Genomic DNA, 23,049 nt, shown 5'->3' with positions numbered 1-23,049 from the left:
AAAAACAGTTTCTTATAAACGGACAACACTGTACATAATTTACTATTAACATTTCTCATATCAATAATGACCCCACAATCTGATCAACAAGATGCATTGTGTCTGTCAATTTGCATAAATTGAAAAAAGTAATTCACAGGCAGTCTCTAATTAATTTTTCGGCTCTTATGTATGCACGATATTCGAAATAATATTCCGTGAAGTTGTGGGTGGTCCGGAGAAAGGTGTAAAGAAAAGTGTGCGTGACTTATTTCGGGAGATTGACGTTGACTAGAAAAGTAGATAAAAGGAACATCGTTTCTTCGAAATTATTTATCTCTAAAAACGCTAATTTATTCTCTCATATTTTACTAGTATATACTGTGCTCTTTAGAAGTACTTATATAATTTTTCAAGATCCACCCTGTGAAGCAATATTGTAGTATTATTTTTCAATAACGATATTTTTATTGTTGTTAAAGTTTTAATTATACTATTTTTATTACGTTTATAAAACTATAAACACGTTGTCCGACTTGCCACGCAGTTTTATAACACTTTCTGTTTTGACTATATCTATGTCTGTTATTGGGATCTACAGACTTATTATCGAGCTTCAATTACATTTCATCAAATAGTCGGTTATCTTGGCAAGGGATAATTTTGCTTATTTATATACCCATTGAGCCAGAAATGAACCTTATCGTTTAACAAAATTTGGTTCGAAAATGTTGGATCTTCTTGGAACCATAGAGCAAACTGATGTCGCTTGGGAAGGTCGGGCGGCTTCAGTTCTTGCACAAGCTGTATTTTGTACTCTTTCAATTTAAAATCTCAGCGTAAAATGCGTCAAGTCATTCCATACGGCAGTCTGAGTTGCTGCGAACGGTGCCGAATCGACTCTTCATGGTCTTCGTGTACACTCTCAGTTACGCCTGCTATGTTTTCTTCACTGCGTGCTGGACGTGGTCTATTCGATCGAGTATTATCCAATAATGAATGCTGGTGCTCAAAATGGGTGGTGGTGTTGCGAATAGTACGTTCAGTAGGCCGATTATGCCGCCCATAAGTTGAGCGAAGCGCGCGAAACACATTCTTTACAAAACGTGAATTTCCATAATAAAGTTTAACGATTTGTAAAGGTTGCTCAAGCGTAAGTCTTTCAATGAAATGCCAAACAATACTGAACAAAAGTAACTTGACAGCTTGACACGACTCTTGCGTGGGTATTGAAAAAAGTACCTATACTTGAATCACCCGTTACTAAAATCTTCCTTCATTGACATTTTCACAAGTTTCTACTTTCCTAGTGGGACTCAATATCATATAGATACGAATTTCTTATCACCGAAATCTTAATAAAACACGCATATTAACGCCATATCAGCTGTGCAATGAGTTCAAATGCTTATGTATGTATGTATGTATTGATGTCAAACAATATTTTATTCTTGTTTTAATTTCTATTTGCATCTTGCTGCCTTAATCTATGGTTGTTTTTCTGTTTTTGTATATTTGTTTTGGATTTTCCTTCGTTCGACTGCTTGTCTCAGCGTTTAACTTGGAGCCAGTATCCCACTCAGCGTTAGCTGAAGCCTTACAGTATTATAGAAGCGGGCAAAGCGATCACTTCTTCGTAAATTCTAGTGCTGATAAAACTAAGTGTTAAATTCTAGTTTGTTTGTTGTGTTTTTTTTTTTTACTCAAAATAACTGAAAATGCCAATTGTTCAAACTGGTGAGAAAAATGCATAATTCATTTGCTTTACGTAGTTTATTGCAATCTAATTACAATAAAGATGCTGTTTACAGCTCAAATTAATTATTTTACATACTTACATACATGTGTATGAATATTAGTAAGTGAAAAGTAACTGGTCACATGACCGGCTGTAGTATCATGTGTAAAATTTTATTATGAGAAGGGTCTCAATGACATTTTGGTTTCTCATTTTTATTTACTGTATAATTTTTTTAAACGCTTGAGATGTATTTAAATTATTTTTTTACAAAAACATAAATACATTTGTATTTTTATAAAAGTTTTGGAAAAGTATGGTATAGCAAAATTGAGGTACATAGCTTGCAAAATAATATTTTTTTTCCAAGTTTAAATCCTTTTAGTGACTTCTTTGAGGTACTAATACCATTTGTTTATTCCTAACTGACAAAATAACCTATTAAATTCGGATTTTCCATAAGTATTATCACTTTGGTTTTAAGTTTTCTTGCAAAATTTCCAGGTGCTATATTATTGCCCTATGGTGCGGTGTATGTTTTAACAAAACCTAAAGTAGTATTTCAAATAACATATTTTATATGCAAGTAATCCTTTAACGCCACCACTGATAAACCTCATGAATCTTATACAAACGGTTCATTTGCGACAAAATATTTTTGGAGTATACACTAGTATGGAGATATTCCTGAGGATATTGTTAAGAGATATTGGTTTGAAACAATAATATTGAGTGAACAATGCATACGATAGCTAGAGGGCATTGCTTTTACTGACAAAATTCTTTCTAAAAAGTAATTAATTTAAATCATCATTCCGATGTTTAAAATTAGGCACACGCTATTTGTTAAAGTTAAACTAAAACCCCGAGGTAGAAACCTCTGAGGGCGATCGTCAGTCAACCGGACAACTTGAATTGGAATCGAAATTAGTCACCTCAATCAGAGTGCTGAAAGGCCGATAAATGAGGGTCCGTTGTATCACACCCAATAGCTCTTGGCAATACAAAAAACCCGATCTTTTAACTGACCAAATGTGAACTTTGCATAGTGGATCATAACCGAAACTTGGATATACTCATGTGTATATGCGTACCTTACCTAGGTGTGTGTCAAAGCTTCTGTTCAGATTTTTGTCTGGCGATTGGAGGAATCTACATTTTTTAAGCCGATTCTAATAAGTAATATCGTCCTACTTCCAGTTGTATACTCCAACAAAATATACCAGAAATCTACGACCTTGTATTCCACAACACATTTAACCTTTTGCTTTAAATGAGTGAGAGCGTTTTCGCTAATTAAAAATAGGGATTTATTCACAGTAACAGGACTTAGTCGGTTTATAAAAAAAAATTAATGAACCAGCGTTACAATTCCTTTAAAACTTTCAAAATAGGCTGCTTCTACGTCACGGCCTGTGCAATTTCCAAGCATTGAAGGCGTCACGGAATGCATTATCCGGAATAGTCTTTAGAGCCGAGGTGCATGCTGCTTGGATCTCCTCTGTCGTCTGAAAATGCTTGCCTTTCATCGGCCTTTTCAGGCACGGAAACTAAAAAAAGTCCAGGGGCCACATCTGGGCTGCGGAAGCGTTGGGGTGCCAGTCTTGGTTAGGTAGCTGTTTATAAAAAAGGCGGTGGGAGCCGAGGCGTTGTCGTGGTGCAACTTCCAATCGGCTGCGTCGTCTTGTCAGACCCGATTGAGCCTTCGTTTGAGTCTTTTGAGGACTTCCACCATAAAACTTGGCGTATACGGTTCGTCCAGGAGGAACAAATTCATGGTGGACGATGCCTTTGATGTGGAGGAGACGTGAGTAGACGCCGGCGTGTGTCACTCGGAAGATTGCTTCTTAGTCTCGGGATCATACTCAAAGATTCATGACCATTTGATCATATCAAACGTCTCTGTCGCAGATTTACTGAGTTTCACACAGAATTTAGTCGCGTACCTTTGCTCTAACGAACGCTGCATTTTCGACTTGCACCACCCATAGAAACATGTCGCGCGAAAATGTTTTTCCTGACTGTCCAGGTATTCGGAGACAACCAACCAGACGCTCGTTCGTTAGCTAGGAACGCCCTCTACCGTATCCAGTTGGCGCGCGCACGCTCTGAAGTACAGTCGCGGCGGAAGAAAACCAGTTCTATTACTTTCTGGACAAACCCTGTATACATAACAACTCTGCGGTCCTAAGCAGTGTGATGTTGAGAGTAATAAGTTAGTTAGATTAAGATATATCTACTGTAGCTTACATTATTGTTTCCGCGAGTCCGAAAGTCTTGCCTACATAGTTTCCACTTTTGAAATCCCCAGGTAGCTTTAGTATCATAATTTTTTTGAGGTTGTGACGGTTAAACCCTTAACGTTTCTCTCCTTAATCCAAAGAGCAAATTAAGAAAATATACCGCAGATCGGTAAATAGAGAATGTTAGAGTTTCTCATAAAATCCCATAGCGTACCATCATTTCATACAACTTAGCGCCATTTCATCATCTCTGCACCCACCTTAATTAAACATGCCATTATGGCATTGTAAACTTAGCTAAACACTTGTTGTCTTACAGTTCTCGGACCCATCGATCCCAATCTACTTGGCCGTACACTCACCCATGAGCATCTTGCATTGGATTTTGAAGGTTTCTATTGTGAACCACCAGAGGAGTTCAAGCCATATCTGAAGCAGAAAATTAGCCTGGAAACCGTAGGCTACGTTCGTCAGTATCCCTATTCATCGCACGAAAATATCCACTTCCATGACGAGGAGGCACACGAGGCGGTCAGGAAAGACATACAACTGTATAAGAAGTACGGCGGTGGTTCAATTGTGGAAAATAGTTCGCATGGATTGAAACGCAACCTCGAACTTATGGTGGATGTGGCGAAGAGCACAGGTGTGCATGTTATCGCCGGCACCGGACACTATGTGCACAATCTGCAGGAAAAGGATCACTTGGGCATGACTGTGGAGCAATTGACCGATTTGTATTCGAGAGAAATCATTACTGGTGTTGAAGTGGAGGGTGTGGGCATGGTCAAGTGCGGTTACATTGGTGAAGTGGGCAGTGTTTATCCACTGCATGGTGAGTGAGAGTGCTGAGAGAGAGAGAGAGATGACGCAATAATAATATGATATAAATGTTTTTCGTGCGCAGATTTTGAGAAACGTGCCATACGCGCCACCGGCGAAATACAGGAAGTGCTCGGCTGTGGTGTTTCCTTCCATCCTGGTCGTGATGCAGAGGCGCCTTTCGAAATAATGCGTCTCTACTTGGAGGCCGGCGGTCGTGCTGACAAAGCCATCATGTCGCATGTGGATCGTGAGTTGGCAGTAAATCTATGGTTATTGATTAGGTTAAATTGCTTTTTTACTGTTAGGCACCCTCTTGGACATCGATCAAGTGCTGGAGTTCGCCAAGCTCGGCAGCTATATTCAATACGATCTCTTCGGTATTGAGTGCTCATTCTATCAGCTGAATTCCACTGTTGACATGCCATCGGATGGCCAGCGCCTATCGAATGTGCTGAAATTGCTGGAGGAGGGTTTGGTGAATCGAGTTTTATTGTCACATGATATACACACGAAACATCGTTTGGTAAGTTTTATGAATTTTCAAAGTAAGTCATATTACTAATATAATATTTATTCAATATCAGACTTCTTATGGCGGCCATGGCTATCACCACGTTTATATGAATATTCTGCCACGCATGTTCGCCAGAGGCGTGTCAGTTGAGGATGTTGAACAGATAACCGTTACAAACCCAGCCAATTGGTTGCAATTTAATATTTAAATTGTAAAAAGCTTAAAAAAGTATATCAAAAATGCTTTGCCTCGTAATGTACTTCTTGAATTTTTAATTTATTTTATTATATTGTCATAAAATTATGTTTATTGTCGTTTAATTAAAGTTGTTATATAATAACATATGCAAAAGTATAGAATTTTGTAAAGTTTCTTAAGAGTGTGTTGATAATAAATTTGACTTTATTTTAATTAAAATTCGTAAATGGGAATTGAGAATCCTAAACATATGCACAAATTTTCTTGTTGCTGTTGGAAAAGTTAGAAATTTTATTATCGGATATAGGGTTCTTTTTTCGTTTAGTGAGCAAATTTACCAAGGTAATGTATACACTGTGTCCAAAAAGCATCCGGAAAATCTATTTAAATCCCCCGGGTAAATGATCTTTTAACAAAATCTAGTTTGTAGGACTGTCCTTAATAACTATGTAAAATATGAGCGCGGTCTTTCAACCAGTTTGTTTACAGCAGCTGTTAAGTCGGTACACCTCCGTAGAGCGTTTTTTTACAATGGATAAAAATATCGAACAAAGAGTTTTTCTCAAATTTTAAATTTCTGATCAAATTTCGTGTGCGGAACCATTGCGAATGTTGGAGAAGGCGTATGGTGATTCAGTTTTATCCAAAACACAAGCCTATGAAGTGGCACAAAGCATTAAAAGGCGGTCGAGAGATCGCTGAAGGATGACCTTCAACCTCTTCAGCTGATCAAAATATTAAAACAGTGAAAGTGAAAATTGTTTCTTTGAAAGCGAAAGAATGAATATTGATGAATTATTAAATATTTCGCGTTTTATTCCGGGCCCTTTTTTGTCACAATGTGCATTTAGACTCAATAGAAGTTTCCTAGATACGAGTATTTAACTTATACTCAAAGTCCCGTACAACTTTAAAAAATTATTATTCCACTAGGGTACTCACAACTTGTAATAAAGCATCGTAAAATCACAAATTTTTACATTGGTAAAAAAAAACTTATAACTTTATGAGACTATATGAAACCCCTTAACAAAAATTAAAACTGCAGACAATGATAGATATATATGTGCATAAAATGTTAAGCTCACTAAAAAAATTTTTGATAGCTAGATTCGTACAATCCACTATACAAGTATATTATCTGTGTCCCCTGATATTCATATTACTTTTTTGAGAGACCTAAGAAACTCGAAATTCAAACTTTATTGGAATAATTTACAGAGAAACTTTTTTCAAAGATAAATATCTTTTGAAAGAACACTACGTTGATTAATTTTATCTTCTCTATTATTAATAAGGATATACAACTGTACCATGGAGGGTTTAGTAGTTTCAAAGGTTAATCAAAGAGCCGTTTGAAATCAGCCAATTCTATAAAAAATGTTCCCCATATTTAGAAAACTTCAGGTTAAGGGAGCCTTAACTATTATTAGTTAATACAAAGTATTGTAGGATAAATGTATCTTATTTTGAAACTTTAATTCAATATCATTACAATTATGAATGACGACATTCATCAAAATTGCCATATTTGTGGAACAGAAAACCCATTCGAAATCTAAAAAACGCAATATTAAAAAGTGGTTTTTTGGACTAACGCATGCGCCCAACCCATTATTAAGTCATATTTTTCAAACAAAACAAAATAGACAATGAATAGCAATCGTTGTATCACTATGTCGACTCGTAAATACGTATGTGAAATAATTTCATTTCAAGAGGACGTTGTGCAATGAAAATTCCCTGAGCATCAAAAAGAGGTAATGCTGAGTGGCTACAAAATCTACAGATTTGAGTCCTCCTAACTTCCTTTTGTATTTTTATAGAGATCCTTGGATCACTGGCGAGCTCTACGCAAATATTCGTGCAGAAAAAGAACATGTTGAAGTAGTTCATAGAGTAGTTTCTAAAAGTTGTTTTTTTGTTTCTACATACACATCGAATGTAGTACATACATATATTTGAAAACGTTCTCCGAATATTTGAGGTTTTTAACTTAGTGTAGTCAGCTTCAAAAACTTTAATGTGTTTTTATTTTAACGCTGTTTTCAGAGTCGGTGAGGAAAATTTTTCCAAAACAGCAGGACAGATCGATTTGAAATCTTTAAATGACCTTGTTCTATTTATTGGTCAGGTAATGATTGAAAGAAAAAGATTTTTGATAACATATTAATAATAATTTTGATAATGATTTTGAATAATATATTTTGTCAAATATAAAAATTTGTATTAGTCCTTCGTTCATTACTTATTATTTCAAGCATTAACAAACAAACAAAAGTTATAAAATTTGGCGAAATAATAAGCAAAATAAAATCAACGCTATTATATAGTTGTTTTTGTGTCTCCTGATATTCATAACTCTGGCTTTTGCTCTAAATATTTAATTATTACGGTTTCAATTATTTAAATTTCGTTTATTTATTTATAATTTGCAGTTCATATACACTTTTGCAGTTTAAAGAGTATGCTTAAAAGTAATTAAAATATATACGGTATATGCGATAAAAATTAACTTAGAGATACGAGTAACAACATTTTGTGGGAAAACTGCGCTGCAATTGATTATAAATATATATATGCAGAGATTTGATACAAGCAAATGCAAACGAAAAATTATACATACATATACACATATAATATTTTTAAAATAAAAACTAAAAAAAATATATGAGAGCTAAAGCTAATACATACAAACGCCGTAAATTTAAACGATTTATGTTTTTATGTAAATTATCAAATCTTAAATGCTAAATAGTTTGAGTAAATTCGTGTGATTTTGATTAAAAGGTAGTATTTCACAAAAATTATTGTATTACAAAATAATGCATAAAAAATAAACCTAGCAAAAGTAAAATAAAAAAATATGTTTACAAAAAAATATATATAAAGAAAATTCCCAAAAAATAATCCTGGCAAAGGTATAATATTAAAAATTATGTTTACAGGGGAAAAAAATTAATAGAATATTCCAAAAAAAAAGTATGTAAAATATAATGCTTAATTTTTTTTTCGTTGTAAAGAGCAGCGGTAAATAATCTTAATTATGCGCAAAATTGACGAGTGTAAGGAATAAAACTTACAATAATATATACTATAAGAATATTTTTATATTTTTTACAATTTCCTAACATAAAATAAAAGCTTTTGTAAAAACCAATAATTTCAAATAATTGTTTACCAACATATGGTAAGAGTTATCAAAGTCATATATCATGCAACCAATGTAAAGCACTATTGACCCGCTCAGTACATGTGTGTATGTGTGTGTTTATTAATAAACTTAGGATTCTACGCTAAAAATACAAATAAACAGCTTGCAAATCGACGCTTTGAATTGTTTACATCAATTAACTTTTTTGTTTTTCTTTTTTGGCACATCGAGGGTACAGTTTAGCAGCGAAAATTTATGAACTAACCGCTATAAATTTTCGAAAAAGCAAATTAAAAATTTACAAAATTGCTGGCGGTTTATAAAAGCGAACATTTGAACGTATATACTTACATACATAAAGGCATAAATATGTAAGCATATTTATAGCTTGCACACTCGCTTTTCAAGTAAAATATTTACACAGCTGCACCTTGTTGCAATTATAAAGTTATCGAGTATTCTAAAGCGGCTACGCCATATTACATACATAATTATGCAGGTTATTACGCACATTGTATATAGTATGTGTGTGTGTGTATATGTATATGCAAAATATGAGTGAGAGTCTATCTTAAGACGCGAAATATATGCTTAGAAAATATAAAATTTGATTCGGCTGCTTGAACATCCTTCACTTTCTTGTATGTTTTTGTATGTAAAAACAGCTTCATGTATTTATATGTTAAGTATAAGTAAATGTATGTATGTATATCACCTTAACTGTATGCAAACATGTGTGTGTCTGTATGAATTTTAGCATAATTAAATATTTGTTTTTTTTTTATCCTTACTATATTTAAATATATATGTATGTATATGTATATATGCAGTATGAAAATATTTAAATGATTTAGCTTTCTTTTTTATTGCATTAAATTTATATTTGCTTCCTAATGACTATTGTCTAATCGTATTATCAGTGCATCGACAACGTTGTAGATCTCGTCGAAATGTGGTCGTGCTTCAGCTTCGGCGCACCAGCACTTTAACATTAGCCGATACATTTCGGGCGGTGTGTTTTCAGGCGTTGGCATACGATAGCCTGTAAGAGGGAGAGAGAGGAATATAAATTTTAATAGTTATTATAATTTTGTCCGACAGTCTGCTGAAAAATAGAAATTATATTCTAAGTTTCCTATATTACTACTATATGACTGTTATATTAGCTATTTTTGAGGTTTTATAGACTGAACAGGGTATACAAGGTGCGTTCCAAAGTAAACAGGACTAAAAAAAAAACAAAACAAAAGGGGTTTTTCAGCAAAATCAAATTATTATATTCAAAATAGTCTCCTTCTGCTTTACACAGCTTTTTGCACGGTCCAAAAGCATGTCGAACGAATGTTTTAGCTCGTTGGCCGGTCTGGCCGCCAGTATGCCGGTGCAAGCCTTTCGAATGGCCTCTACGTCTGCATAACGCTTTCCTTTCATGGGCAAATGTATTTTTCCGAAAAGGAAGAAGTCGCACGGTGCCATATCAGGTGAATACGGGAGTGGTTAATGATAAAAATTTGATTTTTAGGCAAATAAACCTCTTTAATGATGTCCTTCGTATGTTGGATTCTGAGCAATTTTTGGTCGTCAGTCAATTTGTGTGAAACAAACCGCGCACACACCTTTCGTAAGACAAAATGTTCGGTCAAAATGCGATAAATCGATGTTTTGGAGATGTTCCATTCGATTTCCATGAATTTCGCGAAACGTTTCGATAAAAGTTTTACCAATTTTAAAACAAAATTTAATGTTGGCTCTTGGTTCGAAGCTCATTTTCGCACCGATAACACACACATACGGACACTTAAAACGCAATAACTTCACTTCCAATCAATGAAATGTCATGAAATTCTCACTGGACAATCGATGATATATATAGTTGGCGCCGCCAGTGGGCGCTGAGTCCTGTTTACTTTGTAACGCACTTTGTAATAAATTTGCGACGATTGTTGTAAAAGCCGGAAGGAAAAATCGGGATATACATATGTATATAAATGATCAGCATGACGAACTCATATTGTGAAACACAGACGAAGAAGCTTCAGACATGCCGGAACACTGCACTCCGGACTACATATCATAGGATGCCTCTTGATGTCTCCTATCGAGCATTCATAACAACACAGTGAGGTCTGTATGTTCCCAGCTAAGGAGCTTAATGAACTGCTCTCCAAGCAGTTTCCGTCTGGGTGTTTTCGTAGAAATCAACCCTAAAGTAACCTTCTTGAATTGGATTTTTGTAAAAGCCGCATGACTTTAACCACCTCGCTGCATGCCCTGCTAACCTTACATATCTGACACCCCTCTCTCTTTGCCGGTTGTTCTTTTTAGTTAATATAAAATACGGATTCGGGTTCCTCACTTGCAAAAACGCACAGAAAATCATTTTTAAGGTAGAAGTTTTTCAATTTAGAAGTTAAAATTTGTAAAGCTGCCGAAACAAAGAAATTACGCAATCTTCAGAAAATACAATTTTTTACAAATTAGTAATATTTGATCGCGTCTAAAACATGGATGCTTACTGAATCTTATTGATTGAAATTATTTAAACTAAGTTTAATTTCTTTATTCTCACTCACCTGCATCGATTCTCTCGCGTGCACGTGAATTACTCATACCCGAGTAGGGTGTGTCACCTTTGGAGAAAATTTCCCACATTAAAATACCGTAGGACCAAACATCACACAATGAGGTATATTTGCCGAAATTTAATGCCTCCGGCGCTGTCCATTTAACAGGAATTTGCTTCATGCCATCGGAAACTGTAAAGGAGAAACATATTATTAACAATTAAAGACAAAAATTAGTAAAAAATTAAAATTATAAAAAAAAAATAAAAATTATAAAATTTTATTTTTAATTAATTAAAATTATAAAATTTTCTTTTTTTCAATATTATTTATAATACTCCATAAAAATTTTTTAGAAAATTATATCGTTTATTTGACTTTTGCCTACTTCGTTAGCAATATATAAAAATGCCACACTTTATGGCCGCGTCAGCTTTGTTTTGGAATTATCCAACCTTACTTTTCATATTTTCGGACCATTTTCGTACTTACCTATATACTCTTCTTCTTCACGTGACATTCCGAAATCTGAGATTTTCACCGAGTTTTCGAAATCAACCAAACAATTACGTGCGGCGAGATCACGATGTATGCAGTTTTTAGATTCCAAATAGCGCATACCTAAATTGAAATTAAATAAATATTTAAAATATTTATAATATTATGCAACATTTTCGAATAACTAAAAATAATATTTTCAACTTACCAGCCGCTGCGTCTCGACACATGCCCATCTGTTGACGTGTCGTCAATGAATTTGAGTTCTTACGCAAATAATTTAGTAAAGAGCCACCTGAAAAGTAATAATAAAAATTAATTTAGTTTCAAATATTTTCGATAATTTTAGAATATTATTGATTTAAAAATATGGCGCTGTTCGTGTTACACACAATGTAAAGCAAAAATCATCTTTTTTGGTGACGTCATATTAGCAAACATCAAAGCCTTAAAGTTCAGTGAGAAATTTCTAGTGAAAAACACTTTTCAGCAGAATTCCAAATGCATTTTGACAACCTTGCCATCTTTAATTAACCCACCTGGCACGAGTTCCATGACGATCATAATCGGCTGCTTTTGCACACAAATACCAATTAATTTGACAATATTCGGGTGATCGTATTGCTTGAGAATGCGACCCTCTTGCAGGAATTTGCGTTTTTGTTCATCGGGCAGGGTCATGCGGCAAGTTTTCACAGCGACATCCTGTTTTGTGGACTTCAACTTGGCTTTGTAGACATCGCCGAAGTTACCCTGCAAATAATTGGTCACAAAAATTATAAATATCATTGCTTTTAAGCAAAAAATTGTATGCCCACTCACACGTCCGATTTTCTCGAGCAACACGACATCATCATTGCTCAACTCCCAACGTTCGCGACAAATGGCACGTCGCAAGATGGCACCCGATTTAACTGTGACCGGCAGCTCCGACTGATACTGATGCATAATTAGCTCCTGAATGCTGGGAAATGGTGGTCCTTCGAAACGGAAATGCCCATCGACTGTGGTTTGCACGATGAAATGCTTGTGACCATTCCAACAAACGCTGAGCACAATTTGACTCTCTTCGTTGCGTATGGTCTCGCGTACCAGAAAATCACCGTCGTTGTTGAGCAAGCGCACGACTTCTTCGCGTGGCAATACGCCATGGAACCACTCTTCTTCGTACAGTGGCCGATTGGTGGACAGCGACATCTGTGAAGTAAATTAGCGTGTGATTTAATGCGTTATATAAGGTTTTTCATATAATTTGCTTAATTTTAGTAATACAAAATGATTAAAACATAAAAATCAGCGAAAGCAGCTGTTTACACAAAATCTTTGTACATCTACATGCCCACAGAAAAATAAAGATTTGTAGCAAGAATCAAAAGAGTGTTTGAAAAAAACATTATTTTGCTGGAAAATATAGTAGTACTAACTTAAGGTAATTATAAGCGATTTATATTAGCGTGGCTAGCATATTTACAAAATTTTATTTACTTGAATATATTAATTAAAGAATAAATAGTAACAAATAAGATTTTTTATCAATAAAAAAATTGTTTTATAAGTTTATATTATATAAAAATCACAAGATTTTTAAAAGTGTAAGACCTTAATATGATAATTATCGATTGTTGTTATTATTCTATATACATAAGAAACAAGGATTAAACAAGAAGAAGAAAGGCAACAAACTTCGACTGTACCGAAGCTACAATACCCTTTATGGGGTTACATGGGTTTCCCAGTTTCAAAAAATCAAAATTTTTTTCTTATTGAATTCTATAACATCTCTAGAATATTGTACTAAATTTTCAAGTTGATCCGACTAATAGTTTCGGAGATACAGCTAGGCTGAATTCGGTGTCTTTAAACGCGTTTTTCTCAAAACTATGTTTTCAAAGTCGGTTGTCAAGATTTCTCGCGAACTACTCAACCGATCTTGATAAAATTTTACACAGGTCTTCGAGATATCATTTACAAGGTCTTGAACGAAGGATTTTTTTTTAATTACAACTATTTAAAAAAAAAAATGTCGAGAAATTTTCATCGAAATTTGCATTTTTTTATGAAAACGTCTGCCAAAAATCCAATTTTCATTTTTTTTCCTTCGTCCAATACCTAGTTTATTGTCCTTACTAAAACACGTACATATTTTTTTTTTATTTCGGATGATCCTGAAAGAAGTTCTGCTGACAACGCGGATGCACCTTTTTTCCGAGGGACTGCCGGAAATGGCGTCGTAATGACTGCCATTTTGATATTTTTTTTGAAAATTTTACAAAATGTTAATTTAATATGAGTCTTTCAAACAAAAAAAATTTCATTAAAATATTTAATTTTTTATATGTAAAAAAAAATTATTGAAAAAAGACCGTTTTTTGGCCCAGGAAACCCATGTAGCCCCTTATACAGATATATACATATATACCTTGCTTACAACGTAAAAGAGTGTGAAAATATTTAAATCATTATTTTGATCGATCAGTTTATATGACAGTTATAAGCTACATATAGTGATTTGATTTGATCAATTATGTCGGAGCTAATACCGTCGTCTCAGACAACATTACCAGCTAAAATTAAGAATGTACCTTTTCAAATAAAACCATAAAAAGTTTTGATTATCATCGGATAGTTTTTATGGCGATATGTGTTTTAATAATCCGATATGACTTTTTATAAGAGAAGAATATTCCACCAATGCCTATGTTTTGTATAATAAACTAAACTGTACGTTGATTGCCTTTTATATTTCGGAATTTGGCAACCCCAGTGTTGCAATCTGACGACTGACAACTTTATAGTAAAGTTTGACATCTTTCATGTTATTTCGACTTTCAACGTAGGTTATCTCAGCTACAGTACTTCAATGAACTTAAATCAATTTTTGGCGATAAAGCTACATTATAAAACAGTGTTAATCGATATTAAAGTGAATTCAATCGAGATCGTAGATCATTCGAAAACGAGTTTTATGAGGGTCGTCCAAAATCAGTTATTGTTCAAGAAACTATTAACTAACTGATATTGCAAGATCGTCATATGACCTATCGTGGTATTGAGACAATAATGGGCGCTAGTGGAACTAGCTCATATTCAATGTTGCACGAACATTTGATTGCAGACATTTTTTTCGCGTGGGATCCCACACAATTTGTTGATTGCTCAAAAACGGCTGGTGTCGATTGGTCGAGAGAAATGTTTGAAAAATACGATGATTTGAAACACGTCTATGGCAACATTATATGTGATGAATCGTTGAGCCTGAAAGTAAACAGCAGTCAGTTTCAAAATTATCCAAATCCAGCAAAAGCTGTTCGCGCTCAAAGCATTTTCAAGCAAATGCTTGACGGGTTGACTGTTTTTGTGGAAAAACTTGACTTGTCGTAACCATACCACTAGAATAATACAGAAGAGTAAACTTTGAGTGATACGCAACTATTTTAATGCCAGTTGTCTTTCAAGAAATCAAGAAAACCAACCACCGAAGACGGTTCACTCTTCACCACGAGCTCTTACACATAGACTGAAACAACTGCATTTTGAGCACTCAGAACACCGATTTGATGAATAAACCACCGTAAAGTCACGACTTGGCACCGAATAGCTTGCTTTTGTTCTCGAATTTCGAAATATAAAAGGCAACTACGTATACCATACTGTAGCAAGTTTGACTGTAACAACACTGACCACAAAATAAAGGATAGAATTCGTTTGAAAATCCAACGTAAGAAGAAATAAAGAGTGTTATAATAAAAAATACTCTAGGATCGTGTGTAACTTTAACAAATGCTTGAACTATAGTTTCATATCTGATATGTTTTTCTGATCTGATCTGATTTTCTCATCATTATGACAACCTTTTCATGAACAATATATCCAGAGGAAAAATACCTTCTAGGCACGGACATTTGAAAATAAAAAAGGAACCGTGAAGTTCTCTACAACTTTTTGGCAAGATATTAATACACTATTATATTAATTCTAAATATAATGTGGCCTGCAAATGACTTCATTAAATGGTATTAACTTTTAACAAACAAAAAACAAAAAAAAAGAAAGCAAAGCTGCCAGCTTCTTTATAAGTTGGTTGAATTTATTAAAGCTTTGACATAAGATGGCAACAATAATGGGTTTAAATCGTAGTTTTATTCAGATACAGGCAAGTAAGCTCTGTGATACACTCATATCATATACATATATATCATTAGACCTATGACCAATTTATGAAACTTTAATTCAACTTCTTGGTTGAAATTTTATTTATTCTTAGGAGCGTCAAACCTCAAATTGGAAACTTTGACAGAACCCTTAACCTACTTGAACCATTATTCAGCTTATATTCTGAAACGAGTAAAAAAGCTGCTACAAACTGTTTTTCTAGTCAATTGAGGATCAAAGAGGAGACAAGTCAGCAAAGAGTATTCGCACCTTATAAATAGTGGTTTGAGATAAAAGAACGAATAACTAACTAAAATGTTTATTTCATTAACAAAATTAATAGTCACGATCTGCATTAATCGATTGTTTTTTTCACACATCACTGAAAACGTAAACAATATAAATATTGAAATATATTACTTGACAATCATAGGTGACGCTATAACATCTATATGTATGCACATATCTAGCTAAATTTAGATATATTCGGTCGACTTTATTTTTATTGATACAAAAAACAATAACAACGGAAATATGCCGAAAAACCACAGACGCGCATTTGTCAATATCTTGCATGGAATATTTTGTGCTGTCAAATATTGCTTCGAAGTATATTTCAAGTATATACGAGTACAAATATTTTTAGGTGGTTACGTAGAACGAACTAAGTTTATGGCTTTTTTACAAATTTGTTTTGGCATTAAAAGTGCCATTACTCACATCCGGTTGAGAGCATTGTGGTTTGCTTTGGAGACGTTAGCTACACTCTATTTATGGAAATTTATAGCAATAAAATGTTTTATTTATACTTCAATTTATAGGTTTTTAAAAAAATTATTTTATATTTTGTAAGTTTTTGGTTAATCAAAAAGAAATATTTTCGCACAAGCAGAGCTGCATGCACATTTGTTATTGTATTTTTTTATCGCTAATTTTTTCTTTCTCAACACATAATATTTGAAAACCAAAATAAAAAAAAAATATTTTTTTTGTAAAACACTTAAGCAGCCATGAGTCTTACAAGCACAAACGACTTGGGCCGTTTCTTTCTGCCTGGCGCCACCGGCGGCCCTACGATTTCTGTCGGTGTCAGTAGTTGTGAGGAGCTACAACTACTAAAACCCGAAGAGCTCATTCTGAAGAAGCTGAAATGCTGCAGGATGCCCTCCGTTTTGATACTTAAAATTTACTAGTTCTCGAAATTGAAAATTCCCGGCAGTTCAATATTTAAGCGTATAACTTAGATTGATCTTCACATATTCTAAAATATGCGGAATTCTCTTAGGCAAGTATCGGCACAAAACGCGGCACAAATTGACGCAACCGACGACTGACTGACTGAGGGAACTAAATGCGGCTGATATTCAGCAATATTTAGATGCTAAAAATCGTTTCGAAAATATACAAATGAAAAGAAATTTGAAAAAGTCGAGTGAAAATCGCCTATACTTTGCATGTCTTCACTGCTCACGCTTTTCACACAAACAACAATTATATGTACATATTATAGTCGCGATGCTCTTGAATTTTCGCTCGATCGGAGAACATTGGCCTATTTAGAGAAATAGAAATCGGTACACGGCACAATTCGACGCTCCCTGTTTTGCCAGCTTCAAGCATTTATGGCTTCTTGCTCTTGTTTCTTCCTTATCAGACTCAGCCGTTCCCATTTAGACATATTCTGTAGCGAATTCCGCCAGAGAGCGCCATTAGATTAGTTTATTTGTTAGTTCAATGGATAATTGCTAATTTTAGGGCAACCGCAAAAATTGCTCTTTGAAAAGATTTTTCTCACTCTTCGCGTCCCATGTGAAATCGCTGCCTGCTAGTCAGTGGCTGCATGACTCAATCCTGGCACGTGTCCAAAAATCGATTTGCTTGATTTAGTGCAAATAACCAGAAGTTAAATTAACCGGCTGCTTTTGCAAATTTTTATTTACTTGTAATCAATTATAGTATATTATTACGTGTAACAGATGGAGATGCGCTCGACGTATATAAACTGCGGGATAGATAGATAAACAAAATAATATACTTCTAATTTTGCCGACGACAATAGGTACAACTGCCCTAATATGTGAAATATAAAATTATTCAAAGTTATAACAAGTCTAACGTTATTTTAGAAATAGAAGCATAAAATTGCTCTCATAACGGGTTGTTCAATAATAGCGCTACAAACGCACGGGCACGCTTACAGAAGTCCAGACGCTGAACCCAATTTTCGACGGTTCCCAAGCATAAATGGGCCGATTTTGCTGCAATTTCAAGTTCAATATTCGTACGAAGTTCATCAATCGTCGCTGCCTGCTTGGCATAGACCATAGATTCTGACGTAGCCACACAGGAAATAGTCTAACGGCGTCAAATTGTATGACCGAGGCGGCCAATTGACCGGGCCATTTCGTGAGATAACACGTTCACCAAACTTGGTTTTCAATAAATCGATTGTGATATTCGCTGTGTGACTTGTGGCATCGTCCCGTTGAAACCACATATTGTCCAAGTCCATATCATCCAAATCGAGCCAAAAATATTCGGTTATCATTGAACGGTATCGATTCCCATTCACATTAACGCGCCGATCGGAAGAAGTACGGCCCAATGATGCCGCCGGCACATAAACCGCACCAAACCATACTTTTTTCGGGCTACAATGGTGATTCATGGAGCACGTGTGATTGCTGGTTTTTCGAAACCATTCACCAGCGATTCTGGTGGTCAAGCAGCTTCAGTTCTCCCTTCAATTTGATCTTGTAAGGATGTAGGCAAAGATCTTTTCGCAAAATTCGCCACAATGACTTCATAGAGATGCCCAACGCTTAACAAGGACGTGTGAGAGACTGATTTGAGTCTTCCTCAATTACATAATGCGCTAGCGGTAGCAATATTCTCGATACTACTGGCACTTCTTTGTCTTTAAAATTTTTCCACTACTCGCTCAACTGTTGATCTGACAGAACGATTATGATGACTATAAATTTAACGTAGCGCTCTTAAAGTTGAGGGCACTGACTCCGAATTTCGGTAGTAAGTTTTAATAATTTCGACTTGTTGTTGGTTCATATGTATATCTTTCCATAATGAAATAGAAAACTTCACTGAAGAGAAATGTCAAAAAAACGGAAAAAATATAGCGTCATTATCTGTCCCTATCGGTCTACTTTCCTATCGTCCCAATTGAAAAACCCGTTATATCATTTTTAATAACAATGGCTAATTAAAAAGAAGTGAATTGACTTATCTACTTATTTTTTGCACAAAAAATTTCACTTTGAACAAAATATTTCAATTTCATTGGAGTGAAAAATTTTAATACGTCAACAACGAAGTTGTGTATATCAGCTGTTTGATATGACGCTGCGCTCTTCAAAATGTTCAAGAAGCTGGCTTCAAGACGCCATTTGCTGGCAAGAAAATTTTACTGTCGTCTAGTCGTCTATGTGTTCAAAGTTTAAGTATGAACTGGTTAACTTAAAACTAAATTTTAAATATATACATATATCTAGGTATATTATAATAAATAAGTACATATACATATCTATATATTTACACTGATTAGAATAAAATAGCGGTTATTAAACAAAGTCTTATAAAAAACAATAAATTATTTACAACAAAATTTTCATGCCAAGAAAATTCGCCAAGTGTACCAGGTTGTAATTGGAAAGTCACTTCAGCAAGTCAGAAAATTCTCAGCATTTTTTAACAATTAATAACCAATATTATTTACAGCGGCTGAACATGCAGAAATATTCATCAGATAAGCTTATACAAGTACATATATGTATATTTATGTAAATATACACTAAGGAATACCCGTTAATTAGGTGAGAACTTAAAATATGCGAGCTCGTAAGCGCTCAGGTGTGTAAAAATTATAAATAATGCAGAGATATTCCAGTAAGTGTTTACAATAAACATCAAAACCCCATTTAACGACAGTAAAACTTAATGATTATGAAGGTCAAAGCGCGGCTAGCAACGCCTGGATGCGCTAATTGCTATACATTACGAAAAAGTGGGTGGCAATATGTGTCTTTTTTTTATTGCTGGTGTCTTATGGTGCATAGCTGATGTACATACATACGTACAGAGAGTGTGCAGAGAGTGAGAGTGGTCAAAATCAAAAAAACACAAAAATATCTAGTAAACAAAATGCTAAATTGTGAGCAAAACACAGCTACGTCTATATTGGATGCAAAATGCAGCTACAGTTGCGAGTAATTATAAATGCAGCTACGGATGCAAATTTCACAGTAAATATATGATATGGTATATGCCTTTCGGCGCCTCCCTTGCTGCGCCTGCGTTCGTGCAACTGCGCTGGCCGCTGCTGCTTTTTCTACGACTACAACTACTCACACTCATCGCCAAGCTGGGCACGCTGTAGCAGTGCTCCTTCAGGCTGAGGCGATCCTCGCCACCGCTGCCTTCGTCCTCGGCCTCGGCAGAGCTTGTCGAATCGAAGTGCGCTGCTGGCTCGATGAAGGCGATCTTATTTGTGCACTTCTCGGGCGGACATGTGCAGAATTCTTCAACGCCTGCATCGCAGTGCTCCGCGTTGACTTCGTCGCGCTTGAAACCGAAGTCTTTGCTGAAGTCGAACATGTTCTTGGACGGATGTACGCGCCGTCGCTTCGTGCATTGTTTGCATATTTTATCGCGTTTAATTTGGAAATTGAGTAACTTGGCGCGGAACGTTTGACGCAGCGCTTTGGACTTCTTTTGTATCTTTGGCACTTTCAGGCGTAGCTTAGCGGTCATGGCTAATGGCTCGGTTTTGGACGGATTCGTGGTCGCATCAGCTGTGGCAGCTGTCACCGGTGTTTGCGTTGTGGTACTCGTTGTATTATCTGCTGTTGTGTTGTGATTGTTATTGTTGTTAGTTGACGTTTTATCTTTGGTCACGCTGCCGTTACTCTTTAGCTTGGTGTCTGTCTCACTTGTTGTGTTCTGTGTAGCTGCGCTTTCAGTTTCTACATTGTTTTTATCTGCGCCGTCATTGGCGCGCCCATTGCTCTGCGTTGACTTGCCCAGCTCAGGATCGATTAACTCAAACTGATCGCTAGTCTCTTTGTATTCCACCAACGTAATGGTTGTCTTCGGCACTTTCGGCATTGCATTCTTCTTCGTGAACTCCTTGAGATTGGTCATAATCGCGTTTATGGATTTTTGTGAGAATGAAACGGAGCGTTTCTTGGTGTTGCCACCACCACCATTAACGTCACTATCTTTCTCCTTGCGCGTAGCACACGTTCGGCAGTCTGAACTCGAGCTTGACGAACGTTTCGAAGAGCAATGCGTCTCCTGTTCTTCGGCAGTTTTCGTGCGTGTTGTGACTCCGGCAGTATCAGCTGACTCGATAGCATCGAAGTTTAATTGAGGCCGTGTTGTGGCAGTTTGTGGCAACTGACGCTTCAGACGATCATCCAGTGTACGATTCAATTCATCGATTTTATCCAAATGCGCATCGATTGAGTTCTTCACTGCCACTTGTGTTTCTAAAACAGCCGTGGGACCCGCCACTATTGTCGCACTGCTATTGCTCTCCGAAACCACATCCAAGTCCTTCTTCTCCACCACCTCTGTGCGCAATTCGCGTGCACACTCGACCGTTAGTCTTGTGCTGTCTTCCCGATTGATTTCGATTTTCACGTTTTCTTGTCGTCGCAAAGCTAACTCACCACTTCTAACACTGTCGCAGTCACCCCCCAACGACTCACAACCCCCTAACAAATCGGCATATATATTAATACTATTATTATTGTTGTTCGTGTGATCGTGTAACTCTGGCTCATTCGGGTTAGTATCAATGGATATAACAAAAGCGGTTGGCGTCTCCTCTTCATTCAAACACAACATTGAGAGTTGCGTGCGTCGCAACTTGGGAAACATTTTTGCATTAGCGGCGCCACGATCGAACATGATCACAGAATCGGGATCGATGTCATGCAGACCGTAGCTGGTGTTAGCTTCGAGGCTGGTAGCCATGCGCAAGGGGTTAGTAATGGGCTCATATTTCGCAGGACTGGTATTTACCGACAACGATCCGAGACTTTGGGAGCGCGGTTGTAGCTTGTTGAAGCGTTGTGTGCGCATACGATTGACGGTGGGCGTGGTCGGCTGCGGTGTCGATTTGCGTTTGAACGGCCTACCGCGTAGTAGTGTGAGCACGCCACCGCGTCGTCGCAACTCGTTGATAATACTTACGCCTGTGGAATTGGTCGAAGTGGCCGAGTTCTGCTAAGCGTGTATTTATTTGCCAATTTTTTTATTTTTTGTATATTATTTTTTACACGATTTGTTTGGCAATTCAATGTTTGAATTGCAAGCGTGTAGTTGGGTGTTTATAGAAATAAAGTGGGGTATATAAGAATATAATTATATGGGAGAGAAAGAGAGTTTAATAAGTAAAATTATATAGGCTTATAACTTTAAGTGAAATAGTGTAAATAGTGTACCCAAACCTTAGTAAAAATAACTAAGAATTGATTGTATAAGAAATTCTCTTTAAAGTGCTAAACAGATGTACCAAAAAGTATAATGTTCTCGAGTAGTTTTCGTGCTGAGCTCGACTATAACTGCGTAATCGGTGTCTACGCCAATAAAGAAGAAGAAGAAGGCGTTTGCATGACCGTTTGTTATTTAAATAAAGCTTTTTTGGTAAAGCTTAAACCATAAACGTTTAAGGAAATACCGCTGGATATAGACAAAATGCAAATGGATGTGATTTTACTAACAGTGTCCGATGTTAGCCAATATTGCCTACTTTCGTTTCGTCAGACCTTAGAGAGTGACGAATCGAACAAACAATCAGTATAAATCAGGAAGACTGATTAAACAGATATTGGATACTCAGCATTTGTGCAACTTTAATAAGAAAGAATAATTTTGTCGTTACATTCATACCAATTGTTTTCACAAGATAGAAAAGCTTATAAAGAAAGCTCAAAGCAGTATGCCAGTTCATACAATGAACTTACATGAATACCTAGGTCCAGCAAAAAATCTTATAAAATTATAAGTAAATGCATTTGAAGATATTTGCACTTCGAAGGACTGAGCAGATTCTTATGAAATGAGTGTAGAATATACAGTTCAAGAAATCTTTACACTTTTAGATACATCTGTTACCAAAACCTCTAAATTTTTCCGCAACCTTCAAATTATGTTCCTTTCAT

The 23,049-nt window shown here is 35.7% G+C and overlaps 2 protein-coding genes across 9 annotated transcripts in view; one reads left to right on the top strand and one right to left on the bottom strand.

Moving 5' to 3' along the window:
- Window positions 1–1,549: 1,549 nt before the first annotated feature.
- LOC126765554 (phosphotriesterase-related protein) lies at window positions 1,550–5,748 on the top strand. The gene is made up of 5 exons (XM_050483166.1): window positions 1,550–1,716; window positions 4,280–4,795; window positions 4,868–5,032; window positions 5,091–5,308; window positions 5,370–5,748. Exons 1-5 carry the CDS (start codon window positions 1,698–1,700, stop codon window positions 5,505–5,507), a joined length of 1,056 nt encoding a protein of 351 aa, XP_050339123.1. The 5' UTR covers window positions 1,550–1,697; the 3' UTR covers window positions 5,508–5,748.
- A 2,749-nt stretch (window positions 5,749–8,497) lies between these two features.
- Window positions 8,498–23,049, bottom strand: part of LOC126753480 (tyrosine-protein kinase Fer) — a 93,803-nt gene continuing 79,251 nt past the window's right edge. For 3 of the 8 annotated variants that reach the window (XM_050464999.1, XM_050465006.1, XM_050465005.1), the window contains exons 8-14: window positions 20,231–22,111; window positions 12,536–12,910; window positions 12,253–12,466; window positions 11,922–12,008; window positions 11,708–11,836; window positions 11,225–11,407; window positions 8,498–9,693 (exon numbers count right to left, since the gene is read on the bottom strand). In XM_050464999.1, coding sequence (XP_050320956.1) covers window positions 9,542–9,693; window positions 11,225–11,407; window positions 11,708–11,836; window positions 11,922–12,008; window positions 12,253–12,466; window positions 12,536–12,910; window positions 20,231–22,111 — 3,021 coding nt within the window. In that variant the 3' untranslated portion in view covers window positions 8,498–9,541. Of the gene's footprint in view, window positions 9,694–11,224; window positions 11,408–11,707; window positions 11,837–11,921; window positions 12,009–12,252; window positions 12,467–12,535; window positions 12,911–16,886; window positions 17,173–20,230; window positions 22,112–23,049 lie in introns of those variants that run through there. The other 5 variants (XM_050465016.1, XM_050465008.1, XM_050465023.1 and 2 more) reach the window with 5 other exon arrangements.

The sequence above is a fragment of the Bactrocera neohumeralis genome, chromosome 2 (assembly GCF_024586455.1).
Source record: "Bactrocera neohumeralis isolate Rockhampton chromosome 2, APGP_CSIRO_Bneo_wtdbg2-racon-allhic-juicebox.fasta_v2, whole genome shotgun sequence".
Classification (NCBI taxonomy): Eukaryota; Metazoa; Arthropoda; class Insecta; order Diptera; family Tephritidae; genus Bactrocera; species Bactrocera neohumeralis.
The sequence above is the reverse complement of the archived record's forward strand: the minus strand, read 5'-3'. Positions and strand labels throughout refer to the sequence as shown.